This window comes from Camelus dromedarius, chromosome 1, assembly GCF_036321535.1.
Source record: "Camelus dromedarius isolate mCamDro1 chromosome 1, mCamDro1.pat, whole genome shotgun sequence".
NCBI classification, from domain to species: domain Eukaryota; kingdom Metazoa; phylum Chordata; class Mammalia; order Artiodactyla; family Camelidae; genus Camelus; species Camelus dromedarius.
The window spans coordinates 48,618,631-48,643,589 of record NC_087436.1 but is presented as its reverse complement, the minus strand read 5'-3'; the positions used below and the strand labels follow the sequence as shown (position 1 = coordinate 48,643,589).

At 36.3% G+C, this 24,959-nt stretch overlaps 1 protein-coding gene across 6 annotated transcripts in view; it reads right to left on the bottom strand.

Moving 5' to 3' along the window:
• Positions 1 to 1,492: 1,492 nt before the first annotated feature.
• Positions 1,493 to 24,959, bottom strand: part of TBCK (TBC1 domain containing kinase) — a 172,704-nt gene continuing 149,237 nt past the window's right edge. For 4 of the 6 annotated variants that reach the window (XM_031468145.2, XM_031468142.2, XM_031468156.2 and 1 more), the window contains exon 26: positions 1,493 to 2,054. In XM_031468145.2, coding sequence (XP_031324005.2) covers positions 1,944 to 2,054 — 111 coding nt within the window. In that variant the 3' untranslated portion in view covers positions 1,493 to 1,943. Of the gene's footprint in view, positions 2,055 to 8,064; positions 8,338 to 13,902; positions 14,005 to 24,959 lie in introns of those variants that run through there. The other 2 variants (XM_064484369.1, XM_064484375.1) reach the window with 2 other exon arrangements.

Here is a 24,959-nt window from a genome sequence, read left to right as displayed (position 1 = left end):
AAACAACCCAAATGTCCATCAACAGATGACTGGATAGGTATATTTATACAATAGAATACTACTCAGCCATAAAAAAGAATAAAATAATGCCATTTGCAGCAACATGGATGGACCTGGAGATCGTCACTCTACGTGAAGTAAGCCAGAAAGAGAAAGAAAAATGCCAGATGATATCACTTATATATGGAATCTTAAAAAAGGACACAAATGAACTTACCTACAGAACAGAAACAGACTCACAGATATAGAGAACAAACTTATGGTTACCAGTGGGCAAAGGAGGTGGGAAGGGATGAATTGGGAATTCGAAAATTGCACCTCTTGGGGACTGATGGAAATGTTAGCTATCTTGATTGCTGTAGTAATTTCATTGGTGTATACATCTATCAAAATTCATCAAATTGTACATTTAAAATATGTGCAGTTTACTGTACAGGAACCATACCACAATAAAGGTGTAAAAAAAACCCCCAAAACACACAGCAACAATAAAACCATGGTCCAGAAAGTTAAACTGAGGCTCTCAATGAAATATTCTACCTAGGTAGTCCTAACACTGAAGAAGAAAATAAGTTAAATATGAAAGAACATATTTTAGTTAAAACAAATTGAAGATAGTCAAAAAGATGTACTGTATTTTAATAATTCTAAGATGCGTATTTTTCACATTTCTGAAATGGAAATGAATCTTACAATCTTATAATTATTCAGTTTATTTGGCTGAATTTTTTCTTGCTTTATGGTAAATTTGGTATATATCTTAGCATCCATGAAAAACTTAATTTTTAAGAATAATGTCGCAGAGGCTGCCAGCTGTCTTTTAATATGTATTCTACTCTTCCTACCCAGTAGTAAATTTTTTTTACTGAGTAAATGGCTGTCCAGCCAAAATTATATTCCAAGGTTTCTTGATAGCTAGTTGTGGCCACGTGTCTAAGTTCTGGTCAGTGATACCTAAGCAGAAGGAATATGTGCACCTTCTGGTTTCTGCCGTTAAAGAGAAGGAGCATGCTCTCCCTTTTCTCCTTCTCTTTTTTCCTCTCTGCTGATTTTTTTCTTTCCTCTCTTTTTTTTCCCTCCCTCCTCCTTCATTTCCTTCCTTCTAAATTGCAGATGTGATGGTGGCAGCTGAGTGGCCATCTTGACCCACAAGATAGAAACCAAGTAGTGAGGGTAGTAAAGCAATGAGAAAGACACTTGGGTTCTTAATGATTATGGAATCAACATACTAGCCCTAGATTGACTATGTAGACTTTCATGTGAGAGAAAAATAAAGATCTAGTTTGTTAAAGTCACTCTTACTTTGGGTTTCTCTGCCACAGGAGCTGAATAAATATTCTCTATAATATGAATGGTTTCTGACTTTCATTTTTCTGGAAGTAAACTATTATTATTTTCTTCAATAAGGTAATTTTTTCTCCCTTTAAACACACACACACAAACACACACACAAACCTGTCTGGGCCAAAAATGAGTTATCAAATGTAGCATATACTTATAAGGAATGTATTGTGAATAGCTTTTCACTTTTCATTATCATGGAAGGATGATTTCAGCCCACATTCAGTCTATATTTCTGAAGAATACCTTTGTTAGGACTGTCTGTTCAGTGCAATGGAAGACAGCTTTTTCAGTGCAACTGAGATTTCTTGATAATGCTAAATTTGCCTCATCAGCTGAATCCTTCTGGCTTTGTGGTGATGTGGTAAAAATACTTGACTGGATTTCACTGTTAAGAAGATTCTTTCAGCAATATATGTACGGTTAAATTTGCTGCCTGGATAGCTGAATATTTGGGTGATGAGATTTTTAAAAAGTGTCTCATGACAAAACTTGATGGAAATACAACAATCTGGAAGTCCAGTTGTGTCTCAGAGCAGCGAGGTGTGAAGAGTTGTGAGGGGGGCTCCACTCTGCCCTTTTGATGGCCATACTCTTGTTCTTCATATCTGAGGAGATGGGACAGTGAGGAGGCCTGTTGGCTTGATCTTATTAATGCCACCATCTAGAATACAGATTCTTGGATATTTCATCTTCACAAGATGAGCTGCAAACTGAAGAAAAAAAAAGGCCAAATTTATAAAGGATACACAAAATTGATATTTCTCCAATCCCATTTTTTCCCCAAGCTGTGAAAGACAAAACTACTTTAATGACATTATTGCTTTCACTGTTGTATCAACAAATCATTAATTTGGTTTTTAATATAAATGAAATTCCTCTTTTATATGTTGACAAATAATATATCTCTGCTATGGGAGAAATGTGTCTCTTTAGTTCTCTTTTAAATTTGTTTGACTAGGCAATAAATATACATGATAAACAATTCAAATACTATAAAAGGGTACATACAGTGGGCTGTAAACTCCTCCTACCTCTGGTCTCAGTCCCCCCTCTCCAGAGGTCATTACTATTCCTGGTTTTCATGTATCCTTCCAGTGAGTCAAAAAATTCTCAAGTCTATATTTTGAATAATTTTTGGTATTATTTTCAACATTAGTTATTGCAATTACCTTCACAATGTCCCAAAGAGGGCCCAAAAATGGGTTCTAACATGTTTTTGGAGCAACTGCAATGAACAGTTTGAGACCATAAACTTGGAATGAATTTGAAGGTCTGTTCCAAGGAGTCTTCCAAGTGCCTCGCAAGGCAGGGCTTTGAAAAGTTATCAAGACATATACATGTATCTCCCTGACTTGGCCCATATCTATCTATCCAGGATCACTGACTGTCTTTCTTCACTCCTTATACTTAACGACGAAGCAGTCCTAAACTGCAATCAATCCCTGATAAATGGGATCACTTTAGGAATCAGAGCCTTCGGCTGTGCACCCTCTGTTGGAAACATGTTCCATTTCCCACCAGCTCCTGGCCTCTTTTTTAGTTTCTCCTCAAAAGAACCCTTCCCCATCATCTGCCTAATTTCTATTTACTTCCCAATTCAGGCAATTCCTTGTCTAGGATGTAAGTTTCCATTAGGGGCCCCTCTTGGTCCCCCACATTTCATGTGCAAATCTCTATCTTTGGCTTACCACATTTATTTAAATTGCCCATTAGGAGCCTGCTTCCGCTAGCAAACTGTAAACTCCCCTAGAACAATGAGTTTGTTGTTTCTTTTTATCCCTAGTGCATGGCAAATGGCAGGGGCTCAATATATGCCTGTTGTTCCGAACTAAACTATGATAAAGGACAAATAACCGAGGGCAAAAGGGTGAAGTCAAGGAGGTGTTCTGGCTCTCTGGCCATTCCATCTCTATAGGTGGTGTCCTATTCCTCTTCCTTGGGTGTTTATGTCCTCACGTTCTTCTCAATTACTTTATCATAATCTGATCTCAGATACTTCAAAGAAAATGACCAGTACCTACTCATAGTGCTATTGCCTCTTGGGAGTTTTGAAGCTCAACACTGGTGAAGGCTTAAGGCAGTAGTCTAGACTTTATGGTTCAAAAGAATCAGTTAGCCTCATGCAGAGACTCTGCTATATCGATCTGGGGCTCAGGAATGTGTTTTGTTTTTGTTTTTGTTTTTGTTTTTATTTTTAAACAAACATCATTAGATGATTCTAAAGCAGGTAGTTTGTGGACAATATTTTGAAAAATATTATCTTAAACCAAAAAGACAAAGGTCTCAGCAAGTAGGTGAAATAGATGTTGCTGGACTCGGATCTTAGCTGTCTTCAACACAACTCACATAAATGCACCTCAGTACTGCTGACCCCACTTATCCTCTCCATCATTCTCTGTCATTCCTTAAGAGAGATTCAAATGGCTGTTCACATTTCAGAGCCTAAACTCTTTTAGAGCCACCTGAGGTTATCCACAGTAGTAATTAATGTTGAAGAGAAATTATGCACCTGTGTTTCAAAAGGTATCAAGTGAGCTAGAGTGCCAATGTGAGCTGTTCTTCATCCTGTTCTCACTTATTTCTCTTTGAACCCCAGTCCTTAAGAACAGAGGCACCAGAATCATCTGCCCGAGTCATGTGCAGGCAGCACAGTCCCTGGTACCGTATGATTACTGAAACACCTTGGCTTCATTCCCCCGCGTGCAGCAATACAATTACCATTTAGGTCAGAATTCTAAGATAAACACACCATTACTCAAAAGGGCTTGTGGATAAGCAGTCTTGGCATTCAGCACTTTCAAAACACTGTAGAAGTCAGAAAATGAGTAAGAAAGGACTTACTGTACATTTAACTAATCTCTCTTAAACTATGCTGCAGAGCTGGAAAGCATTCCCACTGTTATTGTAACGAGAGACATAACAGCCAGGCTGCTATTGAGCTGGAAAATGGTAAAGACAAAGCAGGAAGGACAGAGCATTTTGGAATAATCAGGCTGCTGCGATGTGGGAGGTCTAAGAAGAAAAGCAGAAATGGAATACAAGGAGATGGTAAATGTTTAGGTGCCTTGAAAAGAAGCAAGACTGTGCTTAAGTAAAGAAAAGAGCAAATGTTGAGTTTTCAGGTTAAGATTAGGAGTTCTGCTCCCCCAGTTCTCAGCTTGTGGTTCCAATTCTCCATGGTACATATTGGTCCCTAACAGTGAAGCCATGACTGCATCTTTCCACTCCTACCATGAAAACAGCTCTTCTCCATCTATTCATTCATTTATCAAACATTTCACTGAGCACCTACTAAGTGCCAGGCACTGTTCCAGTTTTTGCAGTGCTTCCAGTTCAGTGGAGGAGATAGGAACAAACAATATCAAGCAGTTTGGCTATTATAAAAGCAGAAGTTCAAGGTACAATGAATTTAACAGGAGTTAGAGGAGCTGTTGCCATCTCTCCATTTCTCTTTCATTATTGAGAACACCTGGAGGGAAAGAGAACCCAGATGTGATGACCACAGTTGTTACACTGATCCAGTAGTGCACTCTGAGGCTATAGCTTGACAGGTTAGGGAGGAAAGAAAGAGCTGTGACTTCACTGTGTGAAAAAAGCCACATCGCTCATGGAGAAGATGTACAGTGGAATAGAGTAGAACCAGGCATGCAAAGTTCAGGGTTTTAGCCATCTTTTACTCTCCATCTGGCACTGGCAGCTTTACTGAGTAAACAGACAGGGTACTGGACTTTGGTGATAAACAGCCTGGTGTAGACTGCAGCTGCAGCTTTGGGACAGGTCTGACTCCAAATGGAAATCACAAACCTGGACTTACTGAGCAGTGTGCCTGGTGGAAGTGGCAAGACATCATATTGGACAAGTGTTATGAAGCCATCAGAATCATTCATATGCTTTTGGTGAAGTGACATCCATGCCCTCTCCAGAGCAGTAATAAGTAGTTTCTTGGGATGAAGCTCCAGTATCATTTTTATTTTCTTCACCTGGAATCCTAGATGATTCTATCGTGTAGTCAGCATCGAGACTCACTTTATTAGATAACGAGATTCATTTGCTGGTCAGTTTTGTCTGGGACCTCAAATTGCAATTTTTTTAGGTATAGTCTTGTGTGGAGAGCAAGTCACTTTGCACTGAAGAGGTACCATGTTGTAGGGCTGGAATTTGTGGGACCAAATCCTGTGTGGAGACAATGGGGTTGTTCAGATTGCACAGCCAGCTGAGATCTAGAGGGCAATACCCTCTGTGGAGTTGGAGAATCTGGTATTTGCTAGGAGAGAATTTTGGGAATCACAGACTGTATGGGCAACTGCATTTCTTGTGGGAAGTACTCTCACGTGGAGAGGGCAAAGCTCTTGCATTTCTGTCATTCCTCTGGTTAGTGGGATCTGGTGGTGGTATTCATTTCCAAGGCTTGGGTAGGCACACCCAAGTCAGCACTGTCTGAAAGTGGCAGGCTCTTTTGGGTGTCACGCCATCTTTTCTCTTTTTATCTTGCATCTTAGCTTGCACTAAGAGGGTGGCATATTTGTCCAGAGGAAGTCAAGTTCTACTTGTAGCAGAAGAATGAATAGAGTAAGGGAATTTTTCATCTGCCATGGAGTACTGCAGGGTAACTAAGGCCAAGAAATCAAAGCTAAGAATGGGTAAGGTTCGAGAGGGGCACAGAACAGGATCATATTGCTTCTCACTGGGTGTCCTAGGGCACAGTTTTTGGTAGAACCCATAGTAGCAGCAGGAAGCTAAGAAAACTAGACTTCTGCAAGATTCTGCAAGGGGCACATTGCAGGACAATTGTTTCTTGATGTGAAAATTTGGCCTTGTCATTTAGTTCATTTTGGAGACTGGACAATGGGCATGAACTGACCAACTCCCTGGCGAAGCTCAAACTGAGAAATCTCTCTCATCCATTTTATTCTTCCATTTCTTTTCCGCCAAATATTAAATTTGGGGTAATACCACTTTTGGCTGGGTATGAAACCGAATAAGAGAACTGTCAATTATCCTTTAATGAGCAGCTGTAGTAATTAGATTTTCTTGGTTTTATAGATGTGATTCATCTTACATGTCCTCTTGAACCTCTGAAATGCTGATGATACGGTGCACATTTAATATTTCTGGCACTGTGCGGTTGAGACTATGATGATACTTTATGCCAATTATGTACCTATACCTAAGAGTTTGGCTGGACAATCTCAGGTAAGCATATTTGAGATGAGAAATAGAATATGGGGTGATTTTTCCATCTAGGGTATAGTGTGGCCTTGGATCAAGTATAACTCAAGTGCTATCTTATTCTGATTATTCATGAGATTTCTTGGGTCTTTAATAAATGTCTTGATCATTTTAATTGCCCAACTCAGTGACCTCAAATGGAAACATAAGAGCTGTGACAAGGGTTAATAGGAAAGAGGTAGAAATGATTTAATTAATACTCCACTGATCTCTTCCCTTAATTATACAGTTAAGTATGACTTTAAAATGTCATTTTTTGTTTCAATTCTTATTGTGTTCCTCCCATAACTGAGAAAAGTATTCTGTCTCCAGCTAGTTTTCTGTACTCAGATATCTTACAGTGGACACACTGACATTTATTTTCTTAAGTTTATTTTCATAAATAGACCACATAAGAAAACCCTTGTACACTGTTGATAGGAATGTAAATTGGTACAGACATTATGTAAAACAGTAATGGAGGTTTATCAGAAAATTAAAAATAGAACTACCATATAGTCCAGCAATCACACTTCTGGGTATGCATCCAAAGGAAATAAAATGGATCTTGAAGAAGTATCTGTACTCTCATGTTTATAGCAGCATTATTCACAGAAGCCAAGACATAGAATCAACCTAAATGTCCATTGACAGATAATGGATCAAGAAAATGTGGTAGATATATACAGTGGATTATTATTCATCCTTAAAAAAGGAAATCCTGCCATTTATGATAACATAAATGAAACTGGAGGGCATTATGCTAAGTGAAATAAGCCAGACACATAAAGACAAATACTGCATGATTTCACTTACATGTGGAATCAAAAACAGTCAAACTCACAGAAGCAGAAGTAGAGCTGTGGTTGCAAAGGGTGAAGGGTGTCTATGTGAGGAGATGGGCAGATGTTGGTCAAACGGCACAAAGTTTCAGTTATGCAAGATGAGTAAGTTCTGAAGGTCTAATGTACAGCATGGTGACTACACTCACTGTACATAGCAAGTATAACAATTATTTGATTTGCTAAGAAACAAAAGAAAATGATAACTATGTGAAGTGATGGATATGTTAATTAACTTGATTTTGGTGATCATTTCATAATGTATACATATATCAAAGCATCAAATTGTACATCTTTAACATAAACAAATCTTCTGTGTCAATTATACCTCATTAACACTTAAAAAGAAAGTACTATATAAGGTGAGAAACCAGTTTTCATAGTACTAACATCTAATAACAATTAGGCCATGGCAATCTTATTTTCTTATTTCACTCACAGAAGTAAAATCAGTAGCAGAGCAAAACCAAGAAGGTAGACACAAGGCCAGGAATCATCTCACACCCCACCTCAGGTGCTTGACAAGTAAGCAGCAGAACAGGTAATTCCAGGGTATTATTCTAGTAGGTTATATATTGGAATATGGTTAATTATGCAACAAGAAAAAAAAGGGAGCATTTACAAAAATAGCCACTATATAGTCTAAGCTTTCTGGTCCATGTTTATTTTAGAGATAACTATTCTAATGGTGTCTGAGATATTCAGAATCCATGCTATGGTGTACATTAGTCTTCTATTTTTGGAACAAATCTTTGGGATTAGGAAATTTGATAGTGTGAAGATTTCACCTTAAAAAACATTTTTAAAAATAATTTGTGTTATATAAGGGGACATATAAATAATTAAAGTACACTTAACTCGATGTGTTTTCTTGTTTTAATTTTCTGTTGCCTATAATTTCTGTCTCCATTTCATCTCTTCCCATTCTCTTTCTCTCCTTATCCTTTTATGAAGAAAAATGTCCAAAAAATATAAAAATAGACAAGAATGCTATAATGAGCCCTTAGGTATCCAACACCCAGCTTCTACAATTATACCTCATAGCCAATTTATGCCATTTATTCCTCCTACTCACTCCTCTCAACCACATGTATTGTTTTGATGTAAATTCTGTATATCATTTAGCATATAAATATGTATCTGAAATAAGATGACTCCAAAAATATAACCACAGTACCATTATCACACCTAGATTAAGTTAACAGTAATCCCTTAATATAATAAAATATTCAGTAAGTGTTCAAATTTCTAATTAGTTCATAAATGTCATCCACTCATCCATTCATCATCCATCCATCTGTCCATCCACCCATCATCCACTTGTCCGTATTTGCAATCTGTTTATTTGTACCACAGTCCAAACAAGGTCCACACATTGTGGCTGATGCATGCCTTTTAAGTCTTCTTTAATATTTATAGGTTTGTTTTCTCTACCTCTTTTCACTTCTTTGTCGGAAGCCCATTCTCTCTCGTGCACACTCCAATCAGACTTTTGTTACCATTATCTCTCCCCAAATACTCTTATAAAGGTCAGCAATAATATCCACATTGTCACCTTGTCAACCCAATTTTAGGACTCATTCTGAATCTGACCCATCATCATCATCAGCTGACACATTTGATTATACTCTCTTCTTTTCAACCAGTCTCCCCCAGTTCTCCTACCTCACCAGCTGATCTTTCTGGTCTCCTCTGGTGGATGTTCCTTATCTTCCTGACTTCTGCTCCACGGCTATCTTCTAACTTCTCTTCTCTATCTACATTTATCCCCTAAGTGATTTCATCTAGTCCTTTGGCTTTAAATTCCATCTATACATTGCTGACTTCAAATTTATGTCTTTTGCTTCTTTCTTGAACTCTAAACCCATAAAACCATTTCTTCAATATATCCACTTAGATGTCTAATAAGCTTCTTTAACAGTTTCAAAGGACAACACATGATTCCTACCCTATCTCTACCTCCAAACACCTCCTGAAGTCTTCCCCATCTTGGGATACGGCAACTCCAAACTCTTCCAGTTTTATAAGCAATAAACCTGGATATGTATTTCTTTTTTTTCTCTACTAATGTATCATATAGTCTCTAACTTTCAAAACATACCCAGAATCTGATCATTTCTAACCACCTCTGCTATTGCCAAACTAGCGTTAGCAACCATTATTTCTTACCTAGATTATTATGTGTATTATCCTAACTGGTTTCTCCTGCTTCCATCCTTGTTCCAATGGCCTACTGACCACATAACAAGTGATCCTTTAAAAATGTAACTCAGATTATAAAACCTCCCTTTCCAAAGCAATTTAATCGCTTCTTGTTTTACCCAGAATAAAATCTAAAGCCTTACCATGGTCTATAAGGTCCCTCATGATCTGAAAATCTGCAAATCTACAAACACTTCTTCCACAGCCCCCTTCCTCAGATTGTCTAATTTCATCTTTCAATTTACGCTACCAACACCTCTTACTTAGACTCGCAATAACTTCTTGTCTGCTGCTTCTAAACTCATCCCCCACAGTCTTTCTCTACATGGCAACCAGAATTATTTTCTTTAAACAAGTCAGGTCATATAAAAACTTTTGCTTCCCCACGTTCTAGAGCTTTTCTATCTCACGCAGAATAAGGACTTCCTGGATCACCTTATAAAGAAAATAAGCCACCGGGCAATCTTTTCACTCATTCTGCCTTATTTTTCATTTCATTTTATAACCACTTGATGTACGTGTGTTTGTTTATTGACAGTCTCTCCCAATATATTATAAGCTCCATTAAGGTGAGCATTTTGTTTCACTGCCAAGAACAGTGCCTAGTACATCACATTTGCTCTAATATCTGCTGAATAACAGATTCATTCATTCAACAGATTTTTTTTTTTTTAATATCTGCTGTATCTCAGCCACTATGTTAGGCCCCGGTTAAGCTACCTTACTGCCAATGGAGGAGGTAGAAAGGATTTAAGGGTAAATAGTAAGGAAACTATCTAATTGGTTCTGGCAAGAGTCAAATGCTATTTTTTTTTTATTTTTTACTAATACGGTATTTACTCAAATTTTGGATGAGTTGAAAGAGGGAAGATGATTTTTTAAAATGCCTTTTAAAAGTTATCTATATAAAAACATACAAAAATTAATGATGAAGTTTATCAATATAGAAATAACAAGCTCTTCTGTGATAATTTAATATAGAAGTCCACAGAGAAGTCAGATGAATACAATGTCCTCAGTCCATCTCCACAGTGAAGGAAATTAAGTAGATGAAAGAATATGAAGAAGATGCAGTGAAAGTTTCGCTTTCCACTCTTGGCCTCCATGCTTACTTCTTAGTCCCTATTGTCTCAATAAATTTGGTAATTTTTAGTAGTTTGTGGACCACTCAGAAGGTACATGAAAAAAAGATAAGTTAATATTTTCATGTGCAATTATAAATTTCTCTTACATGTAATTTTAACAAAATCTCATGAGGAGCAAAGGAAAGGAAGAGAATATCAATGTTTGAAAGTATACATTTTGAATAGAAATGGCAAGAAAAATAAATATTTCCCAAAGTCACAAGATATCTCAGCATAATATAAATCAGTGCAACTTCTACTTGATTGTTTGCTTTTTTTACACCTCAATAACAGATTTTTTTTTCTCACATGTCCAAATGGTGTTTTCCTTTCCTTCTTCCATTTTTCCTACGATCTCTTGTTTTCTTTGTTATCTCCTCTACCAATCACTTGCACTAAAGTAAATTTTTCTGATGTATAAGCTGGCTTGTAATGGAGACGATGAATGGATTTTTACAATTTCTTGAAACAAGTTTATCTTTTAATGGTCTTTGAATAATCTCATGTTCAAGCTATCACCTGGAATTCATCTCCTTTTCTGAAATAATACACTCATAAGTTTGTAAATTTATAGTAAAGAAAAACCCTCTATTTCTTTTTTCCTGAATTTCAGAATACTTAGGTGTTCACTTCATGAGTGGAAGGATTCTATGTATACTCTTCTAATTTTAACTCTCCTTTGAATTCTAGTCTGAACCTCTAAATTCTGGACTGCCATTTTTCATACTGATGTCCCATTAGCATGTCGAGCTCAGTATGTTCAAAATTCACTGCATTCCCTCCAAATCTACTTTATTTTTCTCTTCCTTATCTCTGTTAAAAGTATCAGTAACCTCCCCAAACACCGAACCTGGAAACTTTAAGGCGATCTTTGACTTAAAAAAAAAAAAAAAACTCCTTTGGTTCCATATTCAATTAAGCACAAAGCTCAGCTGTCATTTGTCTTGGATCCATTTCTTCTTTTCCATTCTGTTGCTCCTACTCCATTTTAGACCGCAGTTACTCTTTGATTAGTTCCTAAGTGGTTCTTGTGCTTTTAGTTTTTCCCTTTCCATTTTACCCAGCACTTTGCTGCCTACATGGTAACATCACAGAAGACCCTTAGGAAATCCTAAGACCCCAGTAACTGTGGTGTAGAGATATTTTCCTTTCTAGAGCTATTGCCCTTAAGCAAGATGAGTCAAGATCTGTGGATCTCTTCCAAGTAATAGCTTGTTTATAGTTGGCAAGGACTATTTGTAGCATCTAAAAGCTCTTCTTCAAAGCTTCATTTTGATAATTTTAAGTCTAAAATTTCTTTGAATTTTGAGAAGGACAAAAGAAATTCTTCATTTTAGACTTATACTTGCTTATTCTTTACATAAATACATCCATTTATTTATATTTAAATTAAAGATTAATGAGAAGGTTGTCCTTTAGTGTTCCATATAAGGTAAGAGGAGGTAGTGACAGGATGTTACCAGATGCCTTGAAGCACATAATAAAAGCAATGAGGACATTTTCTGAACCTCCTTTTGAAAGTTGGAGAGCTTCGCCTGTCAGTCTCAGACAAATTCCTCTGTTGTCTTTTCCCCACAGCCACACGAGCTTTGCCGACTCTGCGGGCTTAGAGACTATTTAGATAGTGGGAGATTGTAAACTTGGAACAGAAGGTTAACTAAAGGTAGAACCTGGAAAGAACCTGGCACTGAAATAGACTGGGAATATAGGCAGAGTAAAATTCTTTAAGTGGTCTCTGGTTCTCGGTGTTTCAAAATTTCTATTTTATTGGGATCAAGGGCAAAAGAGATGGGAGACACTTTACAAGGAATTTTCCAAATGACTTTCTAAAATACAGCAGACAGCGTTACTTTTATTCTTTAAAACTTTTAATGGCTCTCAACTGCTAAAATGTAAACTCCTTAGCACAGCATTAAGGCCCTGTATAACCAAACTCTCCACCTATCTTTCCAGCCTTATCTGCAGCTAAAACGCTCTTCAAAGAAGCTCTGTGCTTTCCAATTAACCTGCCCTATTTTCTTTGCCTGGAACAGTGCCTTCTCCCAACACTTTTCCTTACTGAAATCTTACACATAATTCAAGGTCTAGGTCCATTATCACCTTCTCCATGAAGCTTTAGCAATCCCTCATTTAACTGGAAGAAATTTCGTCCTTCTCATTGATTTTCTAGAACTTTAATTATAAATCTCATAGCACACGCCACTCCACTTCGTGTTTTAATCAGTTGTATACATGTCTTATCTTCTTAACTAGACTGCAAGTTTTATAAGGGCCGGGGACTGTCGTTTTCTGTTTCCCCATCATAGTTTCCACCATGCAGGCACTCAATATTTGTTGTCTTAAATTAAACTAGTAGTTGATATCAGCATTTTTTTCTTTTGTCTTCCTCTTTTTACCAATTTCTTCAAAGGCATTGTCTACTGTAAACTATTATTTTTCAGGTGTTCATTCTTAACTTAGGCATTAATTCGACCATCAGATTTTTATTGAATGCTTGTAACTTGAAAGGCAGTATGCTAGGGGCTGGGGCTTGACAATGAATCCCTATCCTCAGACAGCTTGGAGCTTAGTAGGAGATGCAGGTAAGTGGGTAGGCGATCACAATGCCATTTGATAAAGGCTTCACAGAGCCGTCATTTATGGTTGTGCAAATTCATGAGAGAACCTGGAAAAGGGGTAAATGGAGCATGAAATGTAGCCCATCCTCTCCTTTCCAAGCTTTGTGCCCTTACATGGTGCTGTGTGCCCCTACAGGGAGGATGGGTTTTTATCTCATGCACACAGAAACTCTATACTATAAGAGTAAGTAAAAGATTTTCTAAGAGCACTTGGGAAGGGTACTTAGTCCCAGACTTGAGGAGTTAAGAACAAGTTCCATGAAGAAATGCTATATAAACAACTTTTCAAGACAAGTGGTAGTTACCCAAGTGAACAGAAGTTGGAAGAATGCTCCAAATAGAGAGAAGTACAAAGAGACAGCATATAAGGAACTACAAGTAGTTAATTATGACTAGAATCTAACAGGGTGAGGGAAGAATGGTGAGGGTAAGCTTCAAAAACAAAGCAGAGTTCAGATTATGAAGGGCTGTATAAATCATGATTAGGGTTTGAATTTTATTTTGAAGGCAATGAGAAGTCATAGAGGCATTTTGACAATGATCAGGTTGACATTTCAAAAATCTCTCTGGTTGCAGGGTAGAACTGGAGGGAGGAGGCTGCAGGCAGGGACAGTGGGAAGTTGTAGTAGGTCAGGCACGAGTTACTGGTGATCTAAGTGAAAACAGCTGGAAAGTGGGGACAAGAGAATTTCAGACCTAGTTAACAGAATGATAAGACAAATAATGATTTTTCCGTAAAATCTGTTCCACCAATTAACGTGAAGGAACTCAATATTTCAATCAAACAGGCCAGGTGGTAGGGAGGAAAGTGTAGGAACTTTGCAGTTAGGCAACACAGAGCTGGAATCAGGGTTTTCCCACTGGTTAGCCGTGGACTATTGGGTAAATCACTTAGCCTTTTTGGCCTTAGTTTCTTCACCTGTGCGATGTGTAATAATAATACGCTTGAATAGTAAGTGCACGTAAAGGGTTATCGGGAGGACTGAATTAGGCATTACATGTGTAAGTGCTTGATTCATAGTAAATACTGTAAAGTTAGTTTTCTCCTTTCCTCCCTTCCTCCTCTTTCTTTCCGCCCAGTTGATCCTCTAATAGGAGAGTCATTTATTTACAACACCCTGCAACTGCATGGATTCAAACTTAAAAGGCAGAATTGTCCCCAGATGAAATATAAGGTAGGGCTTTACAGTGTTTATGGTGAACTGTTCATGTTGGAGCAGTAATTTATACTAGTGACTCTTACAATTTACTGGGTCACACATATTTTTTTTTACTAGTCATACATACATTTTGGCAATCAGAATAAAGCTTTGAATCTATTCTCTAAAAATAAAAAATAGCACATATGTACAACACTTTACATATAATTTTAATTATTTCAGAGACCTTCTAAAACTCATGATGGACTCTAGGTTAAAATTTTTCCCTTATACTAATTCACTTAATCTTAAACTTTGCGATAGTTGATAGTTATCTAATGTTTACACATATGGCAAACTGGGATCTTTCTACAGATTTACAGATTAGTGGTTAACAACAGCTTATACTTCCAAATAAGTTCTCCCAGGAATGACTATGTGGAAGTTTTCTGAAAAGTTGATGTCAAAAAAAAATAGAAGAAAACATTTTTAGACATAATGACATAAAAGTTTGTTTTTATGACATAAAAGTGTGATGGCTCACATTAGAGGTTAAGCCTCTTCTGATAAAATTGCATCATCTAACAGCATCATGTGTCAGGAGCTCTAATGGGTCTTGTGGTACTATTTCCTATGATCTGTGATATCTGGGACCAGAATTTCAGCAACAATCATTTATCAACTTCTGTTTACACTAGATGACCAAGAACAGTAAGCCCATACTGTATCCAAGCCATGGGTCACATTACATACAGTATACTATGCTCTAAAAGAGATGTATACAATAAAAACTCAGATTCAAAACAGTTAGGGCTGTGATGGATCACAGCCAAGTCCCTAACTCTACAGGTCAAGAGGGAGGGTGACTATGATTAGTTTCATAGTCAGCCTTAAACATTCGTGTTGTAAGGAGCAGTTAATTAAATATTGGGCTGTGGAGGGCAGAGTAGGTATGTAGAACAACATGTATTGAGACAGGATAACTTTTATTCTGCGACAGGTCACGAATATAGGTACCAGAGATCACAAAATTCAGATAATGACTTGGTAATTTTTCTTGGAAATTGGAAATGAGTTCCCTCTGTCTTTTAAAAAATTGCTTATATACATAATACATCCAGTATACATGCTAAAAACCCCCAAAGTCTGGATTAGGTGTTTTAAGGTTCCCCTTACTATAACTACATTGCTTTTTACTTCACAAAACTTTTGAAAAGCTATGAGACTAGGGACTCCACAGGACAAGGTTTAGTTCATGGGTTTTCTAAAATAAGTTATCCTCTATCAGTTAACAAGTGTAGAGTTATATAGAAGAGTTTTCACTGTTACTTGTAAGCTGCAAATGGTGTCTAGTGTGTTCAAGTTGCATTAATATCTAAAATGTTTCCTTATAATCTGATATAAACCCACAGACCAAAACATTTGCTGACAAGAAGGCAAGGAAAAAGTCAGGAAGAAAGCCAAGTTTAACCATACCCAGTGCTTACAGGTCTAACAAGACCAAGAAAGAATTCCTAGCATATTTGGAACTCATAAACGAGATTCACTTCCTCTTCTTTATCAAAATGCTTAAGGGACCATTATGCAGAGGCCTACTACGTTTTCTGACAGGTACAAATCTCATACAAAGTAGTTAAAAGTATCTTCTTAATCTGACAAACTAGGTAGATATATCTAGAGCCAGAGAAATTTACTATAGGGATTACATATATGCTGAGTTGGTTAAAGTGTTTTCAGAATCATTTGGTCCGCTTTGAGCACATGCTTGGAGTAGGATAATCTCGGGTGACTGAGGCCAAAAGCTAAAGGAAGAGCTTGAGCAAAGAGAGGAAGGAGACAGAGCTGGAGAGAGAAAAAGGGACCAGCAAAAGATAAGGGATAGCAGTGATTGTCAGATTATCCCAGAACTTGGTTTTGCTTGGTTAAGGGGATCCAGGAAGTAAGAGAGTAGGACTAGAGGGTGTAAGCATTTTATTACCGCAGTACAAATTAATTTCCAACTTAACATCCAAAAGCCAAATAACCTTGGCCTCCAGGGGAGTATAAATGAATGTAATTGGACTATTAACTTATTTTTTAAAATAGCTGCAGTGGTATGTTTGCTTGATATAAATCTGATTATTTTCATTTGAAAACAGATGCCATATTTTAAATTTAATCTTTTCCAAGGTGGAAAGCAAGGGTGAAAAGCATCAGCTACTCACACCGTTTAGTCATAGAATCTCCACAAAAATCATCTCCTGTCTAGGTCTGAATCAAATGTCATTCAGAAACATTAATGTTCTACTCTTTGTCTTTTTGGCTTTGTTTTGTTTTGTTTTAAAGGAAAGAATAATAGCACACGACTTATCACTGCAACTGCCTCTTATGTTCTCAGATGAATATTTCTTCTGATGACAGAAGGAGAGCACTGATTTCACGCCAAGAATATAACATTTTAAGAGTAAGATGAGCTGTTCCTAATATTTTCCAAAGGGCCGTTGACAAGTCAAAGTGAAATGCAAAGATTCCTTCAATTTTTTTCTTAGATAACCTTTTGATGTGATACATTTGCAGGGATAGAATCTTTGTGGTCTCATAACCACTAAAATTAATCTAGATATAGGGCAATTATTTTTAAAGTCATATGCATTTCAGTGACTAACACAGCAATACGATATTTACAGTTTTCCTTAAAGACTCACTAAAATTAAACACCAGTTGGACTTTCATTTTGTTGCAGTCGACGTTGTTGGCCATTTTCCTGTCTGAGACCCATCACTAGCTCAAGAGTTGGATCCTACTACATTATTTTCCCACAGGGTAGGAAAAAATTACCCAATAACATATTAAAGCATGCTGTTGTGCTAAGTCATCATCCTTGCTAAACATGATAATTTACTTCTAGAAAAGACATGGATTTATGATAGTGTTATCAAGTTGAGATACATGAGACTTTGACTTTAGGTTGGGAGTAGGGCAATGTAAGTAATGGATGCTGGAAGTATCAAAACAAATCATACATTTACCCCTAGAGAATATCTGATTAATGTTAAAAACAAAATTTCCTTTAAATCTGAGTAACCTGCTCAAGGCTGTAACAATGCTCTTTCCTGTGGGTTCATTTAATCCACGATACGGATGGTAGACTACCTCTGCCTCCCCTTGTTGATCTGAATAGTTATTGCCTTAATTCTCAGATTTATACACTTGTTCTCTGAGATTAATTCAGCATGTTTCATTTTGTAAGAGATATCTTTTATGGGACTTTCTGTACATATCATGCTGGCATGTTTCCCTTGTATGCCCAGGGAATCTAATTCTAGTTTATCAATCAGAGATGCAGTTTCTCATGTGAGTTTCAAAAAGATGATAATCTCTGCAAAAAGACAAGAGTGAGACTTTGCCATGTTTTCCATTTAAAATGTGACATAAAGCCTGAATCGACTTTACCCTTGTTTTGACACAGAGGTCTTCCTACTCCTGTAAACCCTACCAACAGATGCAGTCTGTATTTGTTTGGCTTGTTAAATTAAACTCAACCATACAGCAGCAAGGATTAGAACAAAATCTGATCTACCCTTGGAGCAATAGCACACATTTCAGAAACTAAGGACTCCAGTCAGTCACTTGAGACTATCTGAATTTCCTTGATGCTGACATAACTTTGTTCACAAAATATCTGGATAAGCTTGATCATATAATGGCTCACTGCTTTAACCTGCAGGGTAAGGTGAATTAAAGATTAACTGACAAGTGAGATTTAGGAGGACTTAATTCTGGTATGAAGAAGCCTCTACATGGGATTCTACTTAAACTAAGATCTTTGTAGTCCTCCTTTCCTGCCCTGTTCTAGGGGAAAGCAGTGTTTTATCCAGATAAGGAATAGTAGATTCTGAAAATTTCTGATGTGTTTAATGTGGAAGCTAGGCCAAATACAAAAGCTTTATGAAGTAATAATTGTAAAGAAGCCATCTTATAGCAAGAAATTGCTAATCAACTGAATTACAGAAAATAGCTAATTAACATGTAATTAAAATAGTATCATATATCTTCTGATTATAGTTACTTAGGTACATGAATAAACGGTATTTCTCAGATCTGTTCTGTCTTCTTTGTGATTTTTAGATAATATATTCAATACATCTAGTCACTGTAATTTCTTCATATTTCTATTACAAAAGACACTATAATTTGTATGTCAAATGGGTGATTTTAATACTATCGTAGTCTAGACAAGTGGTTCATTTGCTCTCTCTTGCAGTTGTTCAATGGTACTTTGCTTCTTGTTTAATTCAACAGCCTTTTTATTTTATTGAGCTATACTCTATTTCATTTAGTATTTTCATTTGTTGAATTTTCAGTCTAGCTCTATTATCAGGTCTTAACAGAAGATGTAAAACTAGAAAAATTACAATCAGTGCCTACTGCTTTGCAAACAGAAAATTCCCAAGTCCAAAATGGGTTTGACATAAAAATCACAAACATTTGCAAAGATAATTTGTAACTGTACTGACTAGAATTGTCACCTGTGCTTTTTTTTTCATAGCATTCAACTACGGCTTTCTTAATCTTTTCAAAACAGGATTCTGCTAGCTGCAGTGCACTAATTTCAGCTTAGAAGAGAAGCTGCTACTTGCTTAGAAATCACTGTTTTGTTTTTGTTTTTAACACCCACAGAGGAAAAAGATGAGATCAGAACAGGTCTTATGAAAGATTCTCCACTACTATTTGACCAAAAATTGTAGGGCTCAGATAAACTGGGGACAGTGGGGTAGACTGCAGACATCAAACCGTAGAACTTAAAAAAATTCTTACAAAATATATTTAACATACAATTTTCCATTTTAACCATTTTTAGGTGTACAATTTAGTGGCAGTAAGTATATTGACAATGCTGTACAACCAATACCACTGGTTATTTCCAAATTTTTAAATCATCTCAAACAGAAACTCTGTACCGATTAAGCAAAAACTCCCACCGCTCCCCCCCACCCCTTCCTTAGCCCCCAGTAGCACTAATTTACTCTGTCTCTATGAATTTGCCTATTTTAGATATTTTATATAAGTGGAATCATGGAATATTTGTCATTTGTGTTTGGCTTATTTAAACTGTTTTCAAGGTTTATCCATGTTGTAGCTTGTATCCAGATGTCATCCCTTTTTATGGCTGGATAATAGTACACATATGTATATACCACACTTCGCTTATTTATTCGTCTGTTGAGGGACACTTGGGTTGTTTCCACCTTTTGGCTGTTGTAGATAATGCTGCTATGAACACTGGCATGTAAGTATCTGTTTGAGCCCATGTTTTCAATTCTTTTGGATATTCACCTAGGAGTGGAATTGCTGGTCATATGGTAATTCTATGTCTACATTTTGAAGGAGCTACCAAACTATTAAACTGTTTTCTACAGAAGCTGCATCATTTTACATTCCCCTCAAGCCATGCACCAAGGTTCCAATTTCTCCACATCCTTGCCAACACTTGGGTGTGGAGTGGTATCTCACTGTCGTTTTGATTTGCATTTCCCTAATGACTAATGATGTCAAGTATATTTTCATGTGATTATTGTCCACTTGTGTATCTTCTTCAGAGAAATGTCTAAAATGTTTACAAGTTTGCCCATTTTAAAATTTGATTGTCTTTTTGTTGTTGAGTTGTAGGAGTTGTTAGTGACTAGAAATACAACTGATGTTTGTGTGTTGACTTCATATTCTGATAGTAATCCTCATTAGATATGTAATTTACAAATATTTTCTACCATTTTGTGGGTGGGAAGGATTGCTGGCCACCCCAAAAGCTGGAAAAGGCAAAGAAAGATACCACCCATAGTCTCAGAGGGAGCATGGCTGACACCTTGATTCCAGACGTCTAGCCTCCAGAACTATGTTGTTTTAAGCCACCCAGTTTGTGTTACTTTTTAATGGCAGCCCCAGAAAGTTAACGCATGTTCAATTTTGATACCTCTTATTTCTTTTTCTTGCCTAATTTCTCTGGCTAGAATTAAAACCAATCTTTCTCAAACCTTTCCAACAAACTGAAGAAGAGAGAACACTTCCTAACTCATGCTATGAGACTAGCACTATTCTTTTACCAAAGTCAGACAAACACACTGAAAGAAAGAAAATTACAGACAAATATCCCTGATAAATACTGATGTAAAAATCCTCAACAAAATACTAGCAAACTGAATTCAGGAGCCTACTGAAAGGATTATACATCAGGACTAAGTGGAATTTATGCTAGGAATGCAAGGGTAGTTAAACATATGAAAATCAATCAAAATAATATACTACATTCTACAGATCTGTATAGCAGACAAAAAGATGATAGAACAGTATAAGTAAATAAATATCTAAAGTTCTCTTAAGCCTCATGTTATGAAAATTACTAAAGGTACATCTGTGGACAAAGAATATCACCTGCCATTTCAGTAAACAAAGGATGTTGCAGCCATATAACCATAAGCCACTGCAGCAGCCCCCTGAGGGGCAGTGCACGCTGAGGGGAATTCAGGATGGAGAAAAACAGGATACTGGCCCTAGATAGTTAAGATGCATATCAAAGGAATAATTTCAATAAGCCCAGCCTCTTGCATCATCCCATACATAGAAAAACAATAAAATCATTGAGATGTCTGTTCTTGTGATTAGCAGTAATCTTCTGATGTTCAAGTAGATGTTTTTATTTTCTCAGCAAAAGCTTCTATATATCCTGGTTCCTCCCTTACCCCTTTGGAAGAGTCTCTCAGAGGTATCCAAGAGGCTATATCCTGGCTTATGTCCTCAGTAAGTCCACTGAAAAAAACATAATTCTCAACTTTTAGATTATGCATTTTTTTTTCAATCGACACATCGCTATGCCAATATTTAAAACTGTTTCTCAAAAATTACTTTCTAAGGTTGGCTTGAAGCATTAATAGCTGAGTATATAATTTGTTGTATATACATACAGTCATTGTTGTCTAAAGGAATAAATAGTCATGGAAAGTTTGAAGAAGGAATTGCTCATGATAGAATCTGGTTTCTGCTAAGCAAGACATCGGGTAATTTACTCAGATTGCGATGGCTATTACCATTGTTATCATATATTATTATTACTTCATCTGAATAGTTTTACTTCTAGATTTCCTTCATATGTTGAACTTTTAAATGTATTTGCACTGTGATAGACTGGCATTTCACACAGCATCTTGCATATAATTGACAAATTCTTTATAATTGATTATTTAATGAAAGAAATGAGTTATCTATTTATTTATATATATGTTTTGGCTTCTATGGTAAAATTAGAATAAACATATATCTGGAGATTAATATGAGTGGGATATTTGGGAACATTTGACATATTTAAGAAGATTAAATCATATACGGGCCACTTACTAGATACCATCTTTCAAATAGTGAATGCTTTGTGAAAACAGAGCCTTAATAAGCTTATTAGCACTTAGAGCATAAAAATTTATTTTGCTGGTTTCATATAATGGGAGGAACTACTGTGATCTATGAAAAATCAGAATAAGCCTATTAAAGGGTATGGCCTAGAGTCAAAAAGACTCATGTTTCAATCCTGGCTCTGATACAGGCAAATTAGATAAACTCTAAATTTTTCTCATATATAAAATATGTAAATAATGCCTCCTTCATAGAATTGTTATGAAGAATAAAAACAGATAACATATATAAGGTAATTATCATTACAGAGCCTACCACACAAAGACCAGTCAGTAACTGGGATTATTATCATTGTAAAGATTTCTTCCTAATGCTGTATGTTACTTTGAACCCAGAAATATCTAATTTTTAATAGTATTTCTGGGTTGAATGTATTGATATACACTGCAATTGAAAATGGATATTTTTCTTTGGAAAGATATGGCAATACAGATTAATATAGCAGCAGCAGTATTGTGCTAGTAGTAAACCAACAATATTTATAATAATAAACTTAACATCAAAATTATTCAGATATCATGGCTTTAGTTCTAAAATGTTCTAATTTACTTAAAATTGCACATTAGTCATTTACTATATTGACCTTCCCTGAAATAAGTATATTTAGATGATTTCTTGTGAGACACTAGATACAATTATACAAAAGAAGGGTGAGTGATTTATGACTTATAACTAATATCCACTGAGATACTTCTTTAGTTTGGTCTATTAAGCTTCATCATCAAGGATGACCTTCATTTTGTGTCAAAAGCTAATGCTTTGGAAATCCTAGCCATAGCAATCAGACAAGAAAAAGAAATAAAAGAGATCCAAATTGGAAGGGAAGAGGTAAAACTGTCACTGTATGCAGATGACATGATACTATATATATAGAAAACCCTAAAGGCTCCACACAGAAACTACTAGAGCTGATACAAGAATTCAGCAAGGTAGCAGCATACAAGATTAGCATACAGAAATCAGCTGCATTTCTTTATGCTAACAACAAAATATCAGAAAAGGAAAGATACAATCTTTCTAAAATTGCATTCAAAACACTAAAATATTTAGGAATAAACTTGACCAAGGAGGTGAAAGACTTATATGCTGAGAAGTACAAAACACTGATTAAGAAAATTTAAGGCCACTTTAAGAAATAGAGAGATATCCCACGCTTTTGGGTTGGAAGAATTAGTATTGTTAAAATGGCCATACTACCCAAAGCAATCTACAGATTTAATGTGATCCCTATCAAATTACCCAGGACATTTTTCACAGAACTAGAACAAACAATCCTAAAATTTATAAGGAACCATAAAACACCCAGAATCGCCAAAGCATTTACTGAAGAAAGAGAAGGAAGCTCGAGGAATAACCCTCCCAGACTTCAGACAATACTACAGAGCCACAGTAATAAAAACAGTGTGGTATTGTCATAAAAACAGACATATGGATCAAGGGAATGGAACAGAGAGCCCAGAAATAAATCCACAGACTTACAGTCAATTAATCTTCAACAAAGGAGGCAAGAATATACAATGGAGAAAAGACAGTCTCTTCAGCAAATGGCACTGGGAAAACTGGATAGTAGCATGTAAATCAATGAAATTAGAACACTCCCTCACACCAGACACAAAAATAAACTTAAAGTGGCTTACAGACTTAAATATAAGACAAGACACTCTAAACCTCCTAGAAGAAAACATAGGTAAAACATTTTCTGATATAAATCTTAGCAATGTTTTCCTAGGGCAGTCTACCTAGGCAATAGAAATAAAAGCAAAAATAAACAAATGGGACCTAATTAAGCTTATAAACTTTTGCACAGCAAAGGAAACCATGAGCAAAACAAAATGACAACTTACGGAATGGGAGAAAATATTTGCAAATGATGCAACTGACAAGGGCTTAATTTCCAGAATATACAAACAGCTCATTCAACTTAATAACAAAAAAGAAATCCAATCCAAAAATGGACAGAAAACCTAAACAAGCAATTCTCCAATGAAGGCATACAAATGGCCAATAGGCACATGAAAAAACACTCAATATTACTAATTATCAGAGAAATGCCAATCAAAACTACAATGAGGTATCACCTCACACCAGTCAGAAAGGCCATCATTAAAAAATCCACAATACAGTTAATCTATTTTTAGTCCTTTGAGGAGTCTCCATACTGTTTTCCATAATGGCTGCACTGAACTACACTCCCACCAGCAGTGTAGGAAGGTTCTCTTTTCTCCACACCCTCTCCAGCATTTATCGTTTGTGGATTTTTTAATGATGGCCATTCTGACCTGTGTGAGGTGATGCCATATTGTAGTTTTGATTGGCATTTCTCTGTTAAAAAAATATAAAGCCAATGCTACCACCATTAGCCCTGTACTTCTTAGACAAGGATAATTGGATGCTTAAAACAGTCTATGAACAAAAGTCTTAAAGTTTTCATTTGACTACATTTCCAGTGATCTCCTTTCTGGATTACTCGGGTTATACAGACAAAAAAGAATGCACATATTACAGGGGGATAGTTCATCTCCACTGCTTATTTCCTTGAGGAGGAAATTTTTCTAAGCATATTCCTATCCTTTCTTTTTGTCCCTCTCTTCACTCTGACCTGGGAAGTGTAGTAATTTATTTAACTGGTAAATTTGGGAAGGCTCAGTTCTGCCCTTCTTCCTCTTGGGAATAAGCCACTCGCAAAGAGCAAACTATTTCTGTTGCTTTTCCAGGATCAGATTCTTCCTTCCTTTTAGAAAAAGGGCCTGTTTTGGTTCAACACTTCCTGATATCTAGACATATATCTATCCACCTATATAAGCTATACTTGCATGCAATAACTTGGACATATTCAAAGTGCACATTTTGATAAGTTTGACTGGGGGATTTGTAAGCAAATCCACTTGGCTCTCATACTCCATACTCTCTAACTTGCATATATGAAAAATAAAGGTGATATTTTTGACTTCCAAAAGCTCCTCTTTGTTTCATTTTTCAAAGTTTTTTTAGAACGGTCAGAAGAATGAAGCCATTTTATTGTTTCATATCCTTCTCATATCT